Source organism: Falco biarmicus, chromosome Z, assembly GCF_023638135.1.
Source record: "Falco biarmicus isolate bFalBia1 chromosome Z, bFalBia1.pri, whole genome shotgun sequence".
Lineage (NCBI taxonomy): Eukaryota > Metazoa > Chordata > Aves > Falconiformes > Falconidae > Falco > Falco biarmicus.
This window is the reverse complement of record NC_079311.1, coordinates 5,839,644-5,856,765: the sequence shown is the minus strand read 5'-3', so window position 1 is coordinate 5,856,765 and position 17,122 is coordinate 5,839,644. Positions and strand designations below refer to the sequence as shown.

Sequence of the window (17,122 nt, the reverse complement as noted above, 5' to 3'; positions counted from 1 at the left end):
TTTTGCATTCTTATTAGGGCACTGAAATTGAGATTTTTATCCAGTTTGCAGATGAAAGGATCCCATAGGACATGACATGAGTTTAATTTCACTATTTAGTAGAAGAGGATACAGCAACCTTACACACTGTTTCGTTCTGGGATTATTTTTGCCCCATTGGCTTCCCAGGGTCAGCAAAGGGACAGCAAGGAAGGCAGCTGTAAAGGTATAGGCCTGTTACATTAACTTCTGATCCTCAGCCTCAACACTGCAAGCAACGAGGCTACCCAGTGGGACAGGATGAAGTATCCTAGAAAACACATCTAATCCCCAAACTGCAAGAATTTTCCATCCTCTACACAAATTCTTTGAGTATTGACACGTTGACTGATTCCTTTTTTGCTAAAAAAAATGACTGTTCCATTTAACGCCTACTTAAACACTTTTTTCAAAAGCTGCAGTATACAGTACAACTTTAGGTTTTATGTAAACAAAGCTAATAAAAATAATCTTTTAATGCACTAGATGGCTCGATCTATACCAGCCACGCACAGGAATCACATTCTTGACAGAAAGCTGTAACTATGATCCTGGGATTTTTTTATGTTTGCATTGTTTGTATTGGTACTGTGCAAGGAGAAATTTCCAGGGAAGTCTAATGTCACTTAGTGTTAAGTACCGCATTATTTTCTTCCAGTCCGTGCTTGGCATTTTATCTATTACAAATCATTTTTACAAACTAAGCCAAGCCATGTTAGCGAAGTGACTAAACAGTTTGTGCTCTTTGCCAGTGGAAAGGAGGGTGTCAACCTGAAGTGATCCAAAAAGAGAAGTTTCCAGGAAAAGGATGGTCTTTATTTAGATTATACTGAAAATCATCCATCCCACAGCTCCTTCTACTCTCCACTGTTACAAGGATTTAATAAACTAGTAGCACTAAATTTGGCCGCCATTTAGAAAATACAATCCGTTTGAAAAATAAAGTACTTGCGGCAACACTGACTAAGGAATTGCTAGTCATGTGGTTTAATAAACTAAGAAAAACCTGAAATGTAGAAGCCATTAAATTTGCTTCCTATATTAGCAAGTATGCTGGCCCTACACAAGTCATTTATCTTCCCACGGCTTTTACTCCAGCCACCTATAAAACAGAGATGATAATATCCATCTCAGAAAGGTGCTCTGAAGATTGACAGGCTGGTAATTCATGCTGCTACGGAGCAGACGTTAACTATTTACAGGCCAAGTGAACTAGCAAAAAAAGATAGTAATTAAAAAAATCATTTATTCCCATTTTTTTATATATCTTATGAAGGTGTCTTATTGTGATAATTTTCAGAAGCAGAAAATGACCATCTGTGCGTGCTTTGAAATTTCTTTACAATATATGAAGTTAAAATTTATATTACATTAGTAATATATACATAGTGAAAATACTGCATTTCTCAAGTTTGTTATTTTCTGTATTTTCAGATTTCTGTAATTTTGTCCAAATTTATCAGGTTAGATCTGCATTTTTTTACAAATGAATTTTCTGAGAGGCAAAGCTATCAACATTTTTGTTACTTTAAATACTTCTAGAATTTAATAAGGGCTATCGTAAAGATACTTGCTTAGTTGTTATTCATGTGTCCTAAAGGAAAGTAGGCCAGTTATATTGTTTTTCAAGGGACTTGGATAATAAATTCAGGCAAAATTCAGCACACATAGCTAGACCTTGAATAAATTACTTTATAGACTATTTCTACACCATTTTTTGATACAAAATTGAAGTGGCCCAAGAATGTCATCACAACTCCATGGCTTCACTACATCCTATATTGCTGTAGCCTATATGAAGGACATCCACACTGTACGTATTTGCAGAGCAAAGCCCCTGTGTAACTATGGATACAAATCATGCGTCTCCTGAGAGTATTTATTTCTTAGGGAATGATGAAAAAAGGTTCTGAGATAGGCAAAGAAATGTTGGAATGGGTGCTAGTGGACTTCCTGTTTTCAGTGTATGTGGTGTCTGGACATTTCATTTTTTTTAAAGCCTATGCAGAAGGAGGCAATGAAGCAGGCGTATAAGGACAGGGTTGTCTTTGCGCCTGAATCTCAGTCAAGTTCCAAGGACGGGACTGTGCTCCTGCCATGGGAAGAAGGGGAGAAGCTTCACTGCTTGCTGCAAAATGCTCCACAGCAACAGTCTGTGGTATGGTTTTGAGCACAGAAACAAGTCTTTATTCCTCCCTGACTCAGCTCAAAGATACGTAGTGTACTTGAGTTTTATTTCAACTTATTCCCATTGTCCCTTGTCCCCCCACTGTGCAGCACTCTGAACCACACAGTGCAGTGCCAGTTACAATTTTTTATGGACAAGTAGTTAAGCAGCCAACCTGCTCACCATCTTGATGACCTCCTCTTACGTCTGGCTACAAAAGGTTGTTGCCTGCCTGCCATGCTGGCCTATTGTCTAATTGCCTGCTTGTCCCGTGTGTCCTGCCTGTCCATTTCTTGTGTCACATCAGAGTTTACAGGCACGTTAGGGCACAGGACATCTTTTTGTTCTCTGTGTAGTATTCAACACAATGGAAGTCTGGCCCATTCATGAACCCCAGAGCACTACAGTTAATACATAATCACAGTTTCTTAGTCTAAATAATTGCTAGCCATTAGCATTTACTGAGAAGCAAGTATAGAGGTCCCCAGCTAAAGCAGGTGCTCCTAACCTGAGCTTATTTCTCAAGACTTTAGCGTTCACCAGCAAAAAAATACTGCAATAGGGAAAGGATAAAGCACTCTTTATCATTAAAGGGCAACCTGAAAGTAACCAGTTCCTGTGATGACTACTCATTATTTTCACTTTTTTAGGTGTTGGTTTTTGTTGGGTTTTTTTAGGACACAAAGACATTTCTATTTAATAAAACATTACAGTATAAAGGGCCTAAATACTGAAATGTTATACTAACTGAAAGCAATGAGAAAGCAGGAATTTCACACACATCTGGTGAAGCATCCTCCGGAATCACATTTGTCTCTTTACTGACCACATAAAAATCCTTTGGAAACCAGCGTACTGATTTAGGTGCCTAAAGGTGGGAAGTGTGAGTAACCCTTTTTCATTCACTGGTGAAAATGAAACAACGGAATTGAAAATAGACATGTATAAAGCACATATTCCTTTTATGAAGTATTTCTGCCACAGAGGTTGGCCTATTCAGCTAATAATAGGTGGTTACACAAAAGCTAGTGTGAAAATGACAAAGCTTTGCAGGAAAGCAGCAGCCTGCATGGTGGGAATCGCTGTTTTCCTGCCATCTTTCAGAAGTCAGGAATGAGAAAAAGGTCCCGCAAGAGCTGCTGGCTTCACTTGGAAAGGAATCACTCTGCCCATTAAAACACCAATTTTCTTTTTCCTGGAACTCAAAAGATTAATCCTAGTGGGAGCTGGGGCATAAGAAATACTGAACTTTCAAAATCCTCTGCTGGGTACCTGAGCACATTTTAGTATACGTGTTATAATTTTCAGCCTGCTTCCCTGTTAGACATTTTTTGAAGCACAGTAACAGCATTAGGAAGTCTCCAGCAGATCATGTGTTTTACTCACACACACACAAAGAAAATGAGACGATATCCCTCTCAAAACTCAGTCTTTTACCAACCCTCCTTTAAGAAGACATACAAAGAACGAAGCAAAAATGTGTGTGGTTCCCGCTTCTGCCCTTGAGGACCTAATTTATCTTTGTCACTAAAACTTTTCATGACTCTGTTGCAACAGCAAAGCAACACATCTGAAGATTAAATAAATAATCAGCTGACAGTATGAGTTGACTTCGTGCTTTTTTTAATCCAATTGACCTTTGTCAAGGCAAAGGCAAAAAAGCAACACTTGACATTTTGCTCAAAATAAAGAAAACATAATTTAGCAATTTTCATCCAGCTGTGGTTAGCTCTAGCTTCACAGTTGATCAACTCTTTCCAGACAAAAATGATTTGCAGGCCTTACATGCGTTAGAAAGCTTCCTGAGAGAGCTGCTACTAAGTGGTTGTAAGAGTCGGTCTAAAGAGAATGATATTGTCTCAACATTGCTAACAGAGACCTGGAGATGGAATATGGTCCTCACGGACACGAAGACCCAGTGACCCTGAAGGACAACTGCATGATATGAGGAGTACTATGCTGCTCCCTGATACCTTGTGCTGGAAGGAACAACTACCATAACGTCGCATAACAGCTCTTGTCGTAACAACGAACCAGAACATGCATAATAACCTTGCTCGAGAAGACAGAGACTGACAACAATCCATGGGCCAGAGAAGGAGCAACGTGTATTGCTCAGCATAAAAGAGGACTCTTTAGTAACTGAATTTCAGGAGATCTCCCCCATCAAGGATCATGACAATTGGAAGGACAGGCAGGAAGCATCCTTGCCTGGACCTTGGACCATAGGGACGCCTTGGACCCGTGGTGGTAGCTATAATCCTCTTTCCTTTTCTTTTTCATTTTTTTTTTCCTTCACTTTCTGTCTTTCTACCTATCGCATGCCGCTTTATGGGCAAACAATAAAATTGTGCTGTTTGATTAAAGCATAACCCCTTGGCGTGGTCACCTTGATTTTTGAGCTTTGAGATCATAGTAAACAAACCATCACGAGTCCACTGAGTGGACCGTGACAGTGGTTATATTCAGATCTCATCTTTAACTGTTGACATGTTCCCCTTTGGACAAAAATGTCCATCACAAAAATTCAGTATGAAATGAAATCGTTGGCAACATTACACTTGAACATTTTCAAAGCAACCAACTTTGGAATAAATTCACAACAGTACAGTCCGCATGCTCTTTAAATTCACAGTCCTTTTGTTAATAGAAGGAAACACTAAAAATCTCAAAGAATTCAGTGGTATGAGATCCCAGCCACACTTTGTTTCTGAGCAAGTTGGGTGTTTAACTGTTTGCCCACACAATCACAGCTGGTACAGCACAGTACCAGGCGATGCAGCCAAAGTGAATTTAACTTTAAAAGTGAAGTTCAATACCTTCTTCATGCCCTCACACCGCCTTACCTCCTGAGCAGAACCAAGGTGTTGAAACCCAAAAAGTTGCTCTAAGTTAGAGACAACTCTGAAAAAGGACTGAAGTCTCTAAAAAATGCATTATATGTCAAGGATAAGACAAAACAGAAACAAAAAGGGACTTATGTTGGGCATGTAAGTACTCCAGAAAAAAGTTAATGAAGTCACTCTTCACTGAAATCCTGTTATTTCAGTGTTACTTCAGAATGAAATCTTAGCTCATTGTGGTTTCTGCTAAAATTGCACATCATGAATATGTTGAGTAATAATGAAAGTATGAGAGATAAAAGCAGTAATGCCATTCACTTTTCCTGCAGTAGTTGCTTGGAGGTCACTGAAGCAGTACATAAAATAAGAGAATGTGGTTGGTTTGTTTGGGTTTGGTTTTTTTTGTAAACACAAGTTTTAGAAGCCCCCAACCAAGGTCTTACTTGTATTTATTATGAAGAAAAGGAGAAAACATCCTTCTTACACTGGTGAAGCATCAGGCTTGTACAATATAGAGGTTTCTTGTGCAGGAAATGTGTGGGTGGAGGGAAAGGGAACAGTTCCTTTCCTAGAGACTATTAAAACTTCACATGCAATATTGAGATCAGCCTTCATAACACACTGATGTTCAGCATGAACATATGTATGCGTAGAGAAGACGCCTTACTGCTGAAACATGATAAACTGAATACACTGCTCCAAAGTCACTCCTAAAGGTGGATAATATTTTACCTAAAATTTCCTGTCTATGTAATTTCCAGGTCTTTGGATTTTATCATTAGCTCTGTATTATTTGATGCTTTCCTAAAATCTCATGACCTCAGTACCACTTGGCTGATGTTGTTTGTCTATCTATCACAATTAATGGGTTGAGAATAGAGCTTCCCACATGTTAAATCACAGAAACACAGGAAAACTGGCTGGATGTGACCTCTGAAGGTCCTTCAGTCCACTCGGAGGGCAGTCCATGGATCAGGTCAGCACGGCTTTCCCTAGCTGAACTTAAACTCTACAACAGTGGAGATCCCAAAACTCTCTGAGCAGCAGTTCCAGTTCCATACTTCCTCCTAGTGAATTATTTTTCCTAATGTCCAAACTGACCCTCCCATGCTACAGTTTTGTGGCCATGTGGTCTTGTCATTATTTCTTGGTACTATCAAGAGACTAGAGGGGAAAAGAATGACATCATCATCATCATCATCATCATCATCATCATCTTTTTAACTACCTTTCAAATATTTGCATGCTGCTATTACGTTTTCCATTGGTGTCCTCCCCACCTGACTACATAAACCCAGCTCCTTCAGCCACTCTTCACAGGACATATATTCCAGGCTTCCCACCACTATGGTAGCTCTCCCTTGGACACTCACCAGTTCCTCCACACACCTCGTGAACTGGAGACTCCAAATCTGGATGGAGTATTCGAAGTGTGGCTTCACTGGCTCTGAGTAGACAGTCATGACAACTCAGCCCGTTGGCCAAGTTCCTCCTGTCCGGATGCACCCTGGCATGTACTTTGTCAAATTTCTAAGAGGAGTTCCACTTGCCCTCGTTACTGTCAGCCACAAATTTCTGAAGTTATACTCTGTCTTCCTAAAATCTGAGAGTAAATTATCTTTTTGCTTGCCATCACTGACAGAATTAAGCAATTCCTGGTTTACCCTCCATCACCATGATTTTTCAAAAACGTGCTCCCAACTACATGGCCAGGTCTTTCAGCACTTTTGGAGGAATCCCTTTCAGCCCCATGGAGCTGGGCATCATAGCTTCTCCAAGTGGTCCTCAGCCTGTTATTCCCCTGCTGCTTGCTGCCTCTGTCAAACCCCGCCAGCGCACGCAGCAGGCTTTGCCTGTGACAACAGTAGGGGATCCAAAAAAAAGCATCAAGTACTTCAGCCAGTCATAAAGAAATACTATTGTCAAGACCTAAAAGCCACACTTTCAACTTCTGAATTCTATGTCCATCAGTTAATGGCCTTAAAATAATAGTCTAGAATTTAGAAGTCTGGATTTAAAGGTAAAATACAGATTGATTCTACGTTACGATTACACTGAGATACATCTAGCCGAGTTATTGAAAAAAAAATGCTATTTATGGTGACACAAGGAGATTGGCAGCAATGTAAAATGAAAAGGCGGCTGATATGTTAAGGATACCAAATCAATTTGGTTGCTATTTTGTTCTCCACAGTAAGAAAAGTTGACTTTTACCAGCAGAGATGGAAGAACACACCTGATCCCAAGGCCTTTCCAGTGGATACACTTCCACTGGTCCCACCGGTACGTGTTACAGTTATACTTCTTACTTGCTGTTGTGTACTGCATAATTCTTGTTATCACTAATGCTGAGGGCAATGGTTAAAACCACTGCACTGTCTTTTACCTCATAAAATTATTAGAGTGTTTAAAGATTTTTCCCGAAATATATTTTTAATGTTAAAGTTCTTCCAGAAGAGCTGAAGGAGCATCATAGATGCTGGAAGACTAAAATTACTGTCTTTCTTCTTATAATAATGACATTATATATATATATGTGTGTGTGTGTGTGTTTCTTTATATTAATTACATTAATATATATTTATTTTTAAAAAATACTCTATAATAATGGTTTTCTATTTTAAGTGGGTAACCGATTGAAATACTCCCTAAATGTTTTTGATTGACAGTTGACTGAAAATCCAGTAAATCAAAACCCACTTCAGCACATTCTTTCACTTTGTATTTTCTCAATTTTATTATGCATTATTCTGTATACTTTAACCACCATAAATACAGCTCTAGCCACAAGCCATTCTCTTCTGACATCAATTTCTGCCATATATTTAGGAGCTATTTAGCTCCAATCTAACAATGCTTCCTTTGTTTTCCTGATACTGCACTCTTTTTGTTTTGTTATGTCTTCAGCTATAGACTAATTTAAGGTTCATTATGTAAACACCTGAATACATAAAGTGAATATTTTACCATAATTTCATAGGTCATTACAGTAATCATGCATTAGAGTATGTTTAGGGTGGTAACTAGGAGCACAGAGAATTCTTTCTTAAGGAGGAAGCAATACACATAGAAAAAGGGATACCAAATGGAATATTGCATTGTCTTGGTTCACTAAATAATCAAGTCACTTGGATGGTTTCGTAAGTTTGCACAGCTGGTATAATCCATACCAAACCTATTGTCCAATCAGGAGTACATCCAGAAGTTTATCTGATGATATCAAAAAAATCTGAAGTCTCAAAAAGTGACAAGCTTTCTTTATTTGCTTTATATTAGTTCTTTTTTTTTTTTTTTTTGAACAGCACATACTGAACAAACTTCCAACGCTTTTTACTTTAACAGAAATAACTTCTTTTTTTGCTCCTTTGTTGTTTGCTTGTTAAACAAGTGAACCTACTGAGTATACTGTTTTCTTTCCTTCCAGGTATAGCAGGTCTGGAAAAGAATCAAAGACCCCAGAAATAGCATAAGCATCTACTCTATTGCACAGATGTCAAAATGCAATACCTGCTTTGGATGTGTATTTTATTTTGTTTCTGGGGTAGTGTTATCTGTGTTTAATTGTGTTTGGTTTCTGAACTCTGCTGGCAGAGATGGGTTTGGTATTGCTTGTGCTATGTTTACTTGAACAAGCTTATGTGCTTTTCTTGATACTCTGCTTGTATTTCACCATATCCTGGCAATACTGTGGTGACTTCATTGACTTTTGTTGGGTTTGCCTGCAGTGTGGAACTACTTCTTGCAAAATCTTCAGGCAGCCTTTTGCAGCCCACCATGTTTACACACAGCTCATGCCAGTATAGTACTTGATTTCGTTTGGGTTTGTGTGGCTTTGATCGTCAGGAGTGCTGTACAGGATCTGCTAGTCCATCTCTGACTCACCAGGAGGAGTCAACTTAGGAAGATGCCGTAAGAAACAGGAAGTGAACCTATTTATAGCAGTGGCTTTCTCAGTGTCCCCGGATGAACCTATTTATAGCAGTGGCCTTCTCAGTGCCCCCTGACTATGTCCCAGAGTCAGACAGCATGTTCTAGGAAAAAACACATCTTTCATTTGCAACTGGTGCTGGCACGAGCTTTATAAACCATATACTTTTGTTTATTTTCTTTACTGTACTAACACAGTGCACTTTCAAAACTGTGTATCTTTGTTCTCTTCTTGCTTTCCTAATATGCTGTAAAACTTCTTTTTTTTCCCCTTCCAAAACTGTGGCATATGGATTTCTCTTGCTACATTTATTTTCTGTTGTTCCATAAACAAGGGATTCCTTATTATAATGAGGTAGGGGCTTTCTGCCACTATGTCTACTAGTTTTCTTAGCTATTTTATCTCCTTCACTACTTGAGCTAGCCCTCCCTCCCATTCTGCTTGGCCTCTGCTATTTTAATTAATTCAGTTTGGTGAATCAGGTCTGCCCCAGCCAATGCCAGGTTTGGACGTACACCTGCCCACTTGCTTTCTGTACGTCCGTATTTCTTGTTAAAGGTATTATGGGCTTTTCAAACATTTGCACCTGAACTCCTGAATCTTCTCTTACTGTAATCCACTACAAATAAGTTGACTATTAAAAATAGTTGTATTAGGCAAGTCAAGCATTTTGCCCAGTTTGGAAAACCACCAGTCAAAACTTACTTCCAGATTTCTCCTGTGTTTCCTGGGAAGTTGTATCTCACATGTAACACTGTTGGTCATTATGTGGGCATGAGACATCCCGGTGTGCCCAAACACAAAACAGGCAAAGACATTTTACCGTCATCTGCATCAGCCAAAACAGCCATAAAATATCTTTTTTAATACTGTGGTTAATAATTGGATACCACCCAGTTTTGGTTTACTTTTCTCCCAATTTAAAACTTCTGAAAAATGGAGTTTTGATACCATTGACAGATAACATTTCAGCATGTCATAACAGCAAGGTTTTGATTCAAAATTACGTATTAAAAAATTTAATTAATTGATTGTTGGGGCTAGGGTGTGATGGGGCTTAGCACAAGGTACAGGAAACCACAACAGGGGTAGCTGTGGCATACTTCACACTTTGCAGCTGGCAGTGTAGATACACCTTGAATTGTAGGACAGAGGGTTGGGGTGTGCAGCACAGTTTGCTGGAATTGCAGCCGAAGGATACTCAAGAATATACTAAGAGAGTTGGCTGCGGGGAAGATCCTGGGAACGGGTCTGAAGCCTCATCCCAACCCCTCTGCAAACAATGGGAAGAGATCCACCCACCACCCTGAACTTTGGATCCATCGAACAGCAAATATGCTGCTGCGGACGTTAGCTTTACAAACCAGAAACACCCCCTGACTGCATGAAAAACACGGCGATCCGTAGATGAGTATAGCGTATGCAAAACAGCTTGTGAAATCCTAACCCTTAGAGAGAAGCACATAAGACAGCAGCTTATTTTTTCACTTCTGACCCCTGCAAATACCTCATGAATAAATCCACGAGGGTAATCATAGGTAAAGAGAAAGAGGTAAAATCTCCTCTCAGTTCTGCAAGTGAAAAGATGGGAAGCCGAGACCTTTCGTATGAGAGGATGGAGTTTGTTTCTGCAACATAGATGCTGCCCAAGTAGGGTAATCAGGAGCATACTGCCAAGGAACTCAAAACATCAGACATCCCAGACTTTTCTGTGTTTATTTTTAATTTTGTTTATCAGCTATTGCCCCCCCCATATGGCACTTTGCATGTTTATTCCTGACGTTACAGGGAAAGGGTTGCTTTCCCCTCCATGCACTAGAATAGCTTATACTATAAACTTGCCCCTGATGGGAACCGTTTCCTGCAGGAAGTGCTAGGAAACAATTTGTCTTTAGTAGACGATTTTGCTATCAAGTGCATTTCCTAGGAAATGTATGTCATAAGGCTAACTAAATTGGATAACATGCAGCGCCCTTCCAATCTCCTGAGCTGAATCCATTTGGATATCCAACACATTTTAATGGGTCATGTTCTGCTTCATTACACAGTCTGCAGCTCCTGAGCAGCAGGGAAGCAGGTCCCTGTTTCTCATAAACTATTTCACGTCCCTTTTACTGTTGGGGAAGTGCTCTTAATGAACACTGAATAGCTTTCCAGCCGAAATAAGGCATGTTGTGTAACAGAAATGCCCACCACTAAATGGTAAAACTGCCTTTTATTGCAGAAAAATGGCCTCATTTTAACAATCATTATCAATTCTGAGAACTGATAAAGGCATAATAACGCGCGGGAGTGAGATGCCAACAGCACGTACTAAAAGACAGCTAGCTCCTCTCAAAACCGTCATGAAAATGTGCTATACACTGTCAAGTCCCATTCTCCTCTCCCATTCCCAAAGCGCTGGGCTGAGATTGAAGCTCCAAAGGGCAGTGGAGATGACTCTCCACGTGGTGTACGAACTTGGTTCTACAAAGCCTGTGGGCTGGGAGACCTCTCATCGGGAAGCGTGTGCCCTCTGACACCAGCCCCCTGCGGTCTGCAGAAGCTTTATAAAGCCATACTTGCTTACAGCACACCTTCATTTCTTCAGTGTTCAGTATTTGTAATACATAATTTCCTTCTACACAAAGTTTGCATGCTGACATTTTCTCTCAATAAGACAATTTGGCGTATCTGATTATTTGATGAAAAACATAGATTAAGGAAATTTACAGACTCTTCACATTCTTCACTCCTTCCCTGTTTTTCATTTCATGCTGCATGTCTGGTCACCTGAATCACACGTTAATTTTTCTGTTTCCTGATTAGATAAATGGAAACCTTAAAACAGGAGAATATACGTTGGGTAGTTATTTAAAATGTGGGGGTGTTCCAAGGAATGCTTTTAAAACTTGTTTTACTGTAGAGATTTACAGACCACTGAAGACAATTACCTGCTGAAACAAATAAACAAATATAAAACTGGTATTACTGTGAAAGAGCTATTCTATTTCTTTCACTTGTTAGTGTCCAACACTAACAAGCTACCTTTTCCTTTTAAATATTTGGTAACTTTGTACTTTAAAAAGTAATTTCCAGTATCTGGCAATAAAAAGTAGTGGACACTGTCCGATTATATTTTACGTCTGAAAAGTCCAGAAAAGGATTAAAAATGTTTTCAAAACATGAAACGTGAAGTTCTTGAACTCCTCGTAACTGCAAGGAGAAGTTTTTATTTACCACTGTTTGACTTGGAGCTCCAGGCCTGCAGGTTTTAACTTAAAATATTAATCAGAGTGAGATTATATGTTTGAAATTTTTGCATCTCCTTTCGATAGAGGAACGTATTATATATTTGAGGCTTCTTTAGGGCAGGGAATGACAAAATGACAGATTGTTTCTTTTAATGTGGAAGTTCAGTATTGATGGAATTTGAACAGATGCGGCATGATGTCCTGCAGGCCCACAGACACCGGCTATTATTCCCCAGAGATTACTATCTACCGGTAGATGAAGAAGCCAACTGCATTGATCGCAATACCAAAGAGACAGTATCTATTGATGAAGCAGTTGCTCACATCTGTAGGGAGTTAAAGGAAGAATTATGGGCAGAAAGGCAAGGCCAGCAGTCTGGCATCACCATAAGTTTGAAATTAAGGCTGTGCTCCATGCATGGCACTGCACAGCAATGGTAACAGCACAAGGCAAGCCAGCCGGTTGAGGGTGAAGCTCACAGTATTTGGTTTCTTAACTTTTTGTTTCCTAGCTCCTCTGCAAGGTTTCAAACGAGGTTTGTGAATATTTACTTCCCAGCTGTCTAATTGAGGGTGGAGATGCAACTGGGGACGCTTCGGAAAGATTAGAAATGCACCTGCCAACAGAGATCATTTGATCTTTGTGCACGACCTGCTGCAGGATACAGCTTCATGGTGAAAGTTCTTTATGTCACGTCCTTGAGTACCAAAACAATATATACAGAAATATGTATTCTTTCAGTTGCATGAAACGATGGCAGATGTATCTCTGAAATTATAACACTCCCCAAAACGTTCCAGCAGAAGCACAGAAGAGCTACGTACTAACTACTCAAGTTATTGGCATTTAACTTTTGTATGGACAACCAATGCTGATAACAGATCGGTCAACAATCAAAGAATAGCCAATAAAAGAAAAAAAAATTGCTTCCCAAAGTTCAAAGATTTTAGAGTGCATGAATGGAAACAAAACTACATGAAGAGCATTAAACTTAACCAACTGAAAAACTTAACCAACTGAAAAATGGTTTTCACATGGACTGAGAAAAGCAAATATTTCTGGTATCATCTTACTTTTAACAGGATCTAAACCAAATCCTAAATTTGGAGTCATTCAGCAGTGCATCTCTAGTAGCAGTCATGACCTAACATCATTCTAGGCATGCTTGTATATCTGTTTTCCATATTGCCTGCCATCATACCGGACCACGAGTGCAATAAATTGCCCATAGACCTTGTGGGCCTCATATTTTACAGGACTGGCTTTCATCATCCTGGTTTACTTCTTGATCCTATTACATGAATTGGTGTGTTGAAGCTGGCAACATTAATAAAAATAACAATAATTCTATGGCTCTGAACTTTACTTGAATAAAATGAAATTTCAAGTTATATAAAGCAGACTAATATAAAATCTTTTCTGGTGATTACACAGAAGGGTAAACATTCTGGTCATTTATAATTTTCACCAAGCACTCAAACCTCTTTTCCCTAAATATGCACTAGCAATAAAGTAATTTTATTTTAAAGCAAATATCTATGCATATTACAGTGCTCTGAGACTGTTTTACCTCTGCCATAAAATCTCAATTACAATGAATTATCATTTTTATCTTTCTTTATTTGAGATAGATCCATGTAGCACAAACCTAGATCAGATTCTAGTAATAATTCTTTGCAGAGACACAGTAAGAAAGGAGATATATATATATCTACATGTACGCACACAAATGTCACCACAAATTTGTGTATGTACATGTATAGTTATAAGTATAAATATAAATATAGCTATAAATATAGATATAAATAATATAAATAAATAAAAAATACAAATACAAATACAAATATAAATATAAATATAAATATAAATATCATTGCATTAAGTTTCACTATAAAGCTGCAGTAGTTAGAGTTGTAGTGCTAAAACTCCCATGGGAATTTTGCTATACTCTGAGATTTTGCAGGAGGGGAGGAAAGGGAGGGAATGTGCTTTGGTACAACTGCCAGTCCTGCAGAGCTTTGGCAGCCTCACTGCAAAAAAGCAGCCTTCTCTGTGCTGTAGACAATTACTAGAGCAAATTTATTCACCTGACTTCACAGAAAAAAAAGCCAGCATAACTAACCTGAGCCAATATATGCCAATATATACAGAATAGTTACATGACAACATATACTGAATAGTCAAATGTATCACAATGTATTAAATCTATCTGTTAAAAAAAAATAATTTACGACTGAAATATACATTTTGAAAATACCAGATTGCTGCTTAAGGAAACTCCCACCTTTTGAATTCCAATCTAAAATTAACCTGTTTTGTGAAAACACACCTTTTTAATCAATTTTTATTTGATGAGGTATAAAGACTTTCAATATAGGAAAATAATACATGGTGTCACAGACGTTTCTGTCATAAAAATGGCAGAGGAATTTGCACGCCGTAGATTTGGATATATCTATTTTTAATTCCTCTTTAGTGTTTTCAGACATTGGAGGCATTTTCCCATCCATGACACACTAACTCCTACTCTGTAAACAATTCTGGACTGTGCAGTATGGCATTGAACACTGTTCAATGAATTGAACTGAATGCCGTGGAAGCACTTATATGCGTAGAATTTTGCAAAGGCCTATTTGCATTTTTTATTACTGATAACATCTAGTCTATATTTGATTTTTTCAATGAAAAGATCTTTGCTTTGCCAATATGTACACTGTATGAGAAAAGCTAAGCCTTAAGGCTCACCTCTCATAACAGAAAAAAAAATCAGTATTAGAGTTATATGATTTTAAATCTTGGTGGGTTTTCTATTAGAGTTTAACAGATACAGAAAATTGAAATTCTCACTGTTTTTGCAAAGGCTGCAGATATTTCAGTTTTACTGGTACAATTATCTCAGTAACACATTACATGCAGAAGCAAGCAATTTTCTTTCCCAGTGTATCAGCTATGAAATTAAATCTATGCAATTATACCCCTATTGTTTCAAAACAATGCATCCCTTGCTTTCATATGCATTCTATATGTTATTATGAGAAATGAAGAGAATACATAATTAGCACCTCCATCGTGCCACGGTGTGTTTCAGGATGTCGTTCACCTGGTGAAGCCGAAGTGCCAAACCTGTGTGTGCACGGTGGAGGTGACCCCCAGCTCTGCAAGGGGACCGAAGGAAAAGGCGCCAGCTCTTACCTGTAGGCTGTTGAAGATGATGAAGAAGACTAACATCCAGAGGTGCCGGTAAGCCATGTGCAGTCCTCCCCACAGCCAGGTGACAGAAATCAGGGCAAAGAGGTACAAGACCAAGGGGATCTCTGAAAACCACAAACACAGCATTTCAGATGGTGCGCCCTGGGAAAAACACCTTTTAAAACGTTACTGATACAGGACCCAGTTTTGCCATCTCTGGCCAACCTTGGAGTTCATTCTCCAGCTATAGGCAGACCTTTTCTTGGTCCTAGGGCTTTTGTGGACCCCCCCTGGGGCCAGGAGACCAGGAGGAGGGCATGGACATGCAGGGGACAGGGAGGTGGGGGGTCAAGGGGGCACAGCCCTGCTCAGCAAAGCAGACATGGGTGCTTTACACGTGGGAAGAGCACACATGGAGTCAGAAAATGTGCTGACCTTGGGGGAAACATGGGAAAGCTCTTGGCAAGCTCTGGAAATTTTGGGAGGAAATGGATTTTCAAGACTTGAGAGGAAAGGAAAAGAACAAAAGGATTACCAATACAAAAACTGCCACAGCTCTGGCAATTTATAGAATTATATAGAAATTTTAATAATCGCTTATTCTCCGATTTGTTGTTACTTTCACTGCAAGCTGAACATGAGAAGGTATCTGACCCTATAAAGTTGTAAGTGACGACCTCCACTCGGTCAAGGAGTCCCCCAAAGACAGGCTTTGCACCAGTTAACTTTATTCATCTTCAAAAATACGTGCAGAATCTGTCCTTAAGCACACACATACAGCTGCACTTTATATTCCCTGCTGTTATTTACAGCATAAAAGATTTAAGGAATGCTGGCGGGAAGATGTCTGCATGCACAAAGTTTGCTAAAAGGAAAGCAGAAGTTAGCTAATTAGCTTTCGCTCACTCCCGCTCTGTGGCCGCCGGCCAGACATACCATGCTGACCCCCTCCCCATGTTGACCGTAGTCATGGCAGACTTCAAAGTCCATGTTTGCCCAGGCCTGTAGGCTGCAGGGGCAGAGATGCTGGGCCAGGCACTGCTGCTCTCTGCACCAGCCATGCAGCACCAGCAAACATCGGGCATGCGCTTCTGACAGGCATCATTCCAGAAACAGCAGTTTGGGAGCGCTTTAGGCATTTTGTTTAATACTGCACAAATACTAAGTGCCTTCTGGATGTAGGCAACAGCCTAAAGACTGCTTCCCAGCGAGGCGGGCAGTAGTTGCTTCAGGGCTATAACTATTGCTCTGGCAGAAATGCATGTGTGTATTGTTATCACAAGGGAATGGCGTGAAGCGAAGCACAACGTGAAGTGAAGCACAATGCGAGCGGGTATTGTGCTCCTGAAGTTTCCCCTGTTAAAGCCTAACAGAGCTCAGTAAAACCTGGGGTGCAAACCTGGGCTGTTCTGCAACCACCGTTGGGTAGTGTGACATAACCTTTAACAAAGATATGTATTTCCTTAGTGAATTATAACAAGATAACATTACACGTGGAAATTAACATTATGCTAGGGCTATGGTAACCTAGGACTAGAGGTAATAAAAATGCAGTATTAAAATAAACTTAGTTCTTTGGAACAGTTAACAAGGTCTTGCTTCTTCTGAGGTGGGGGTGGGGGAGGGTGGGGTGTCAGGAAACCTACCTGTTTTTACTGGAAAATAGCAAAGGCTATTAAAACACTAAAAAAAAAAATCAGGTCCCCTACACAAAGGCATTTGAAAGCTCATCTCTAATTACCG

General features: G+C 39.5%; 1 protein-coding gene across 1 annotated transcript in view; it reads right to left on the bottom strand.

The window, feature by feature from the left end:
* Window positions 1–17,122, bottom strand: part of ADGRV1 (adhesion G protein-coupled receptor V1) — a 291,184-nt gene that overhangs the window by 25,546 nt on the left and 248,516 nt on the right. Inside the window, 1 exon segment of the mRNA XM_056325098.1 lies at window positions 15,383–15,504. Coding sequence (XP_056181073.1) covers window positions 15,383–15,504 — 122 coding nt within the window.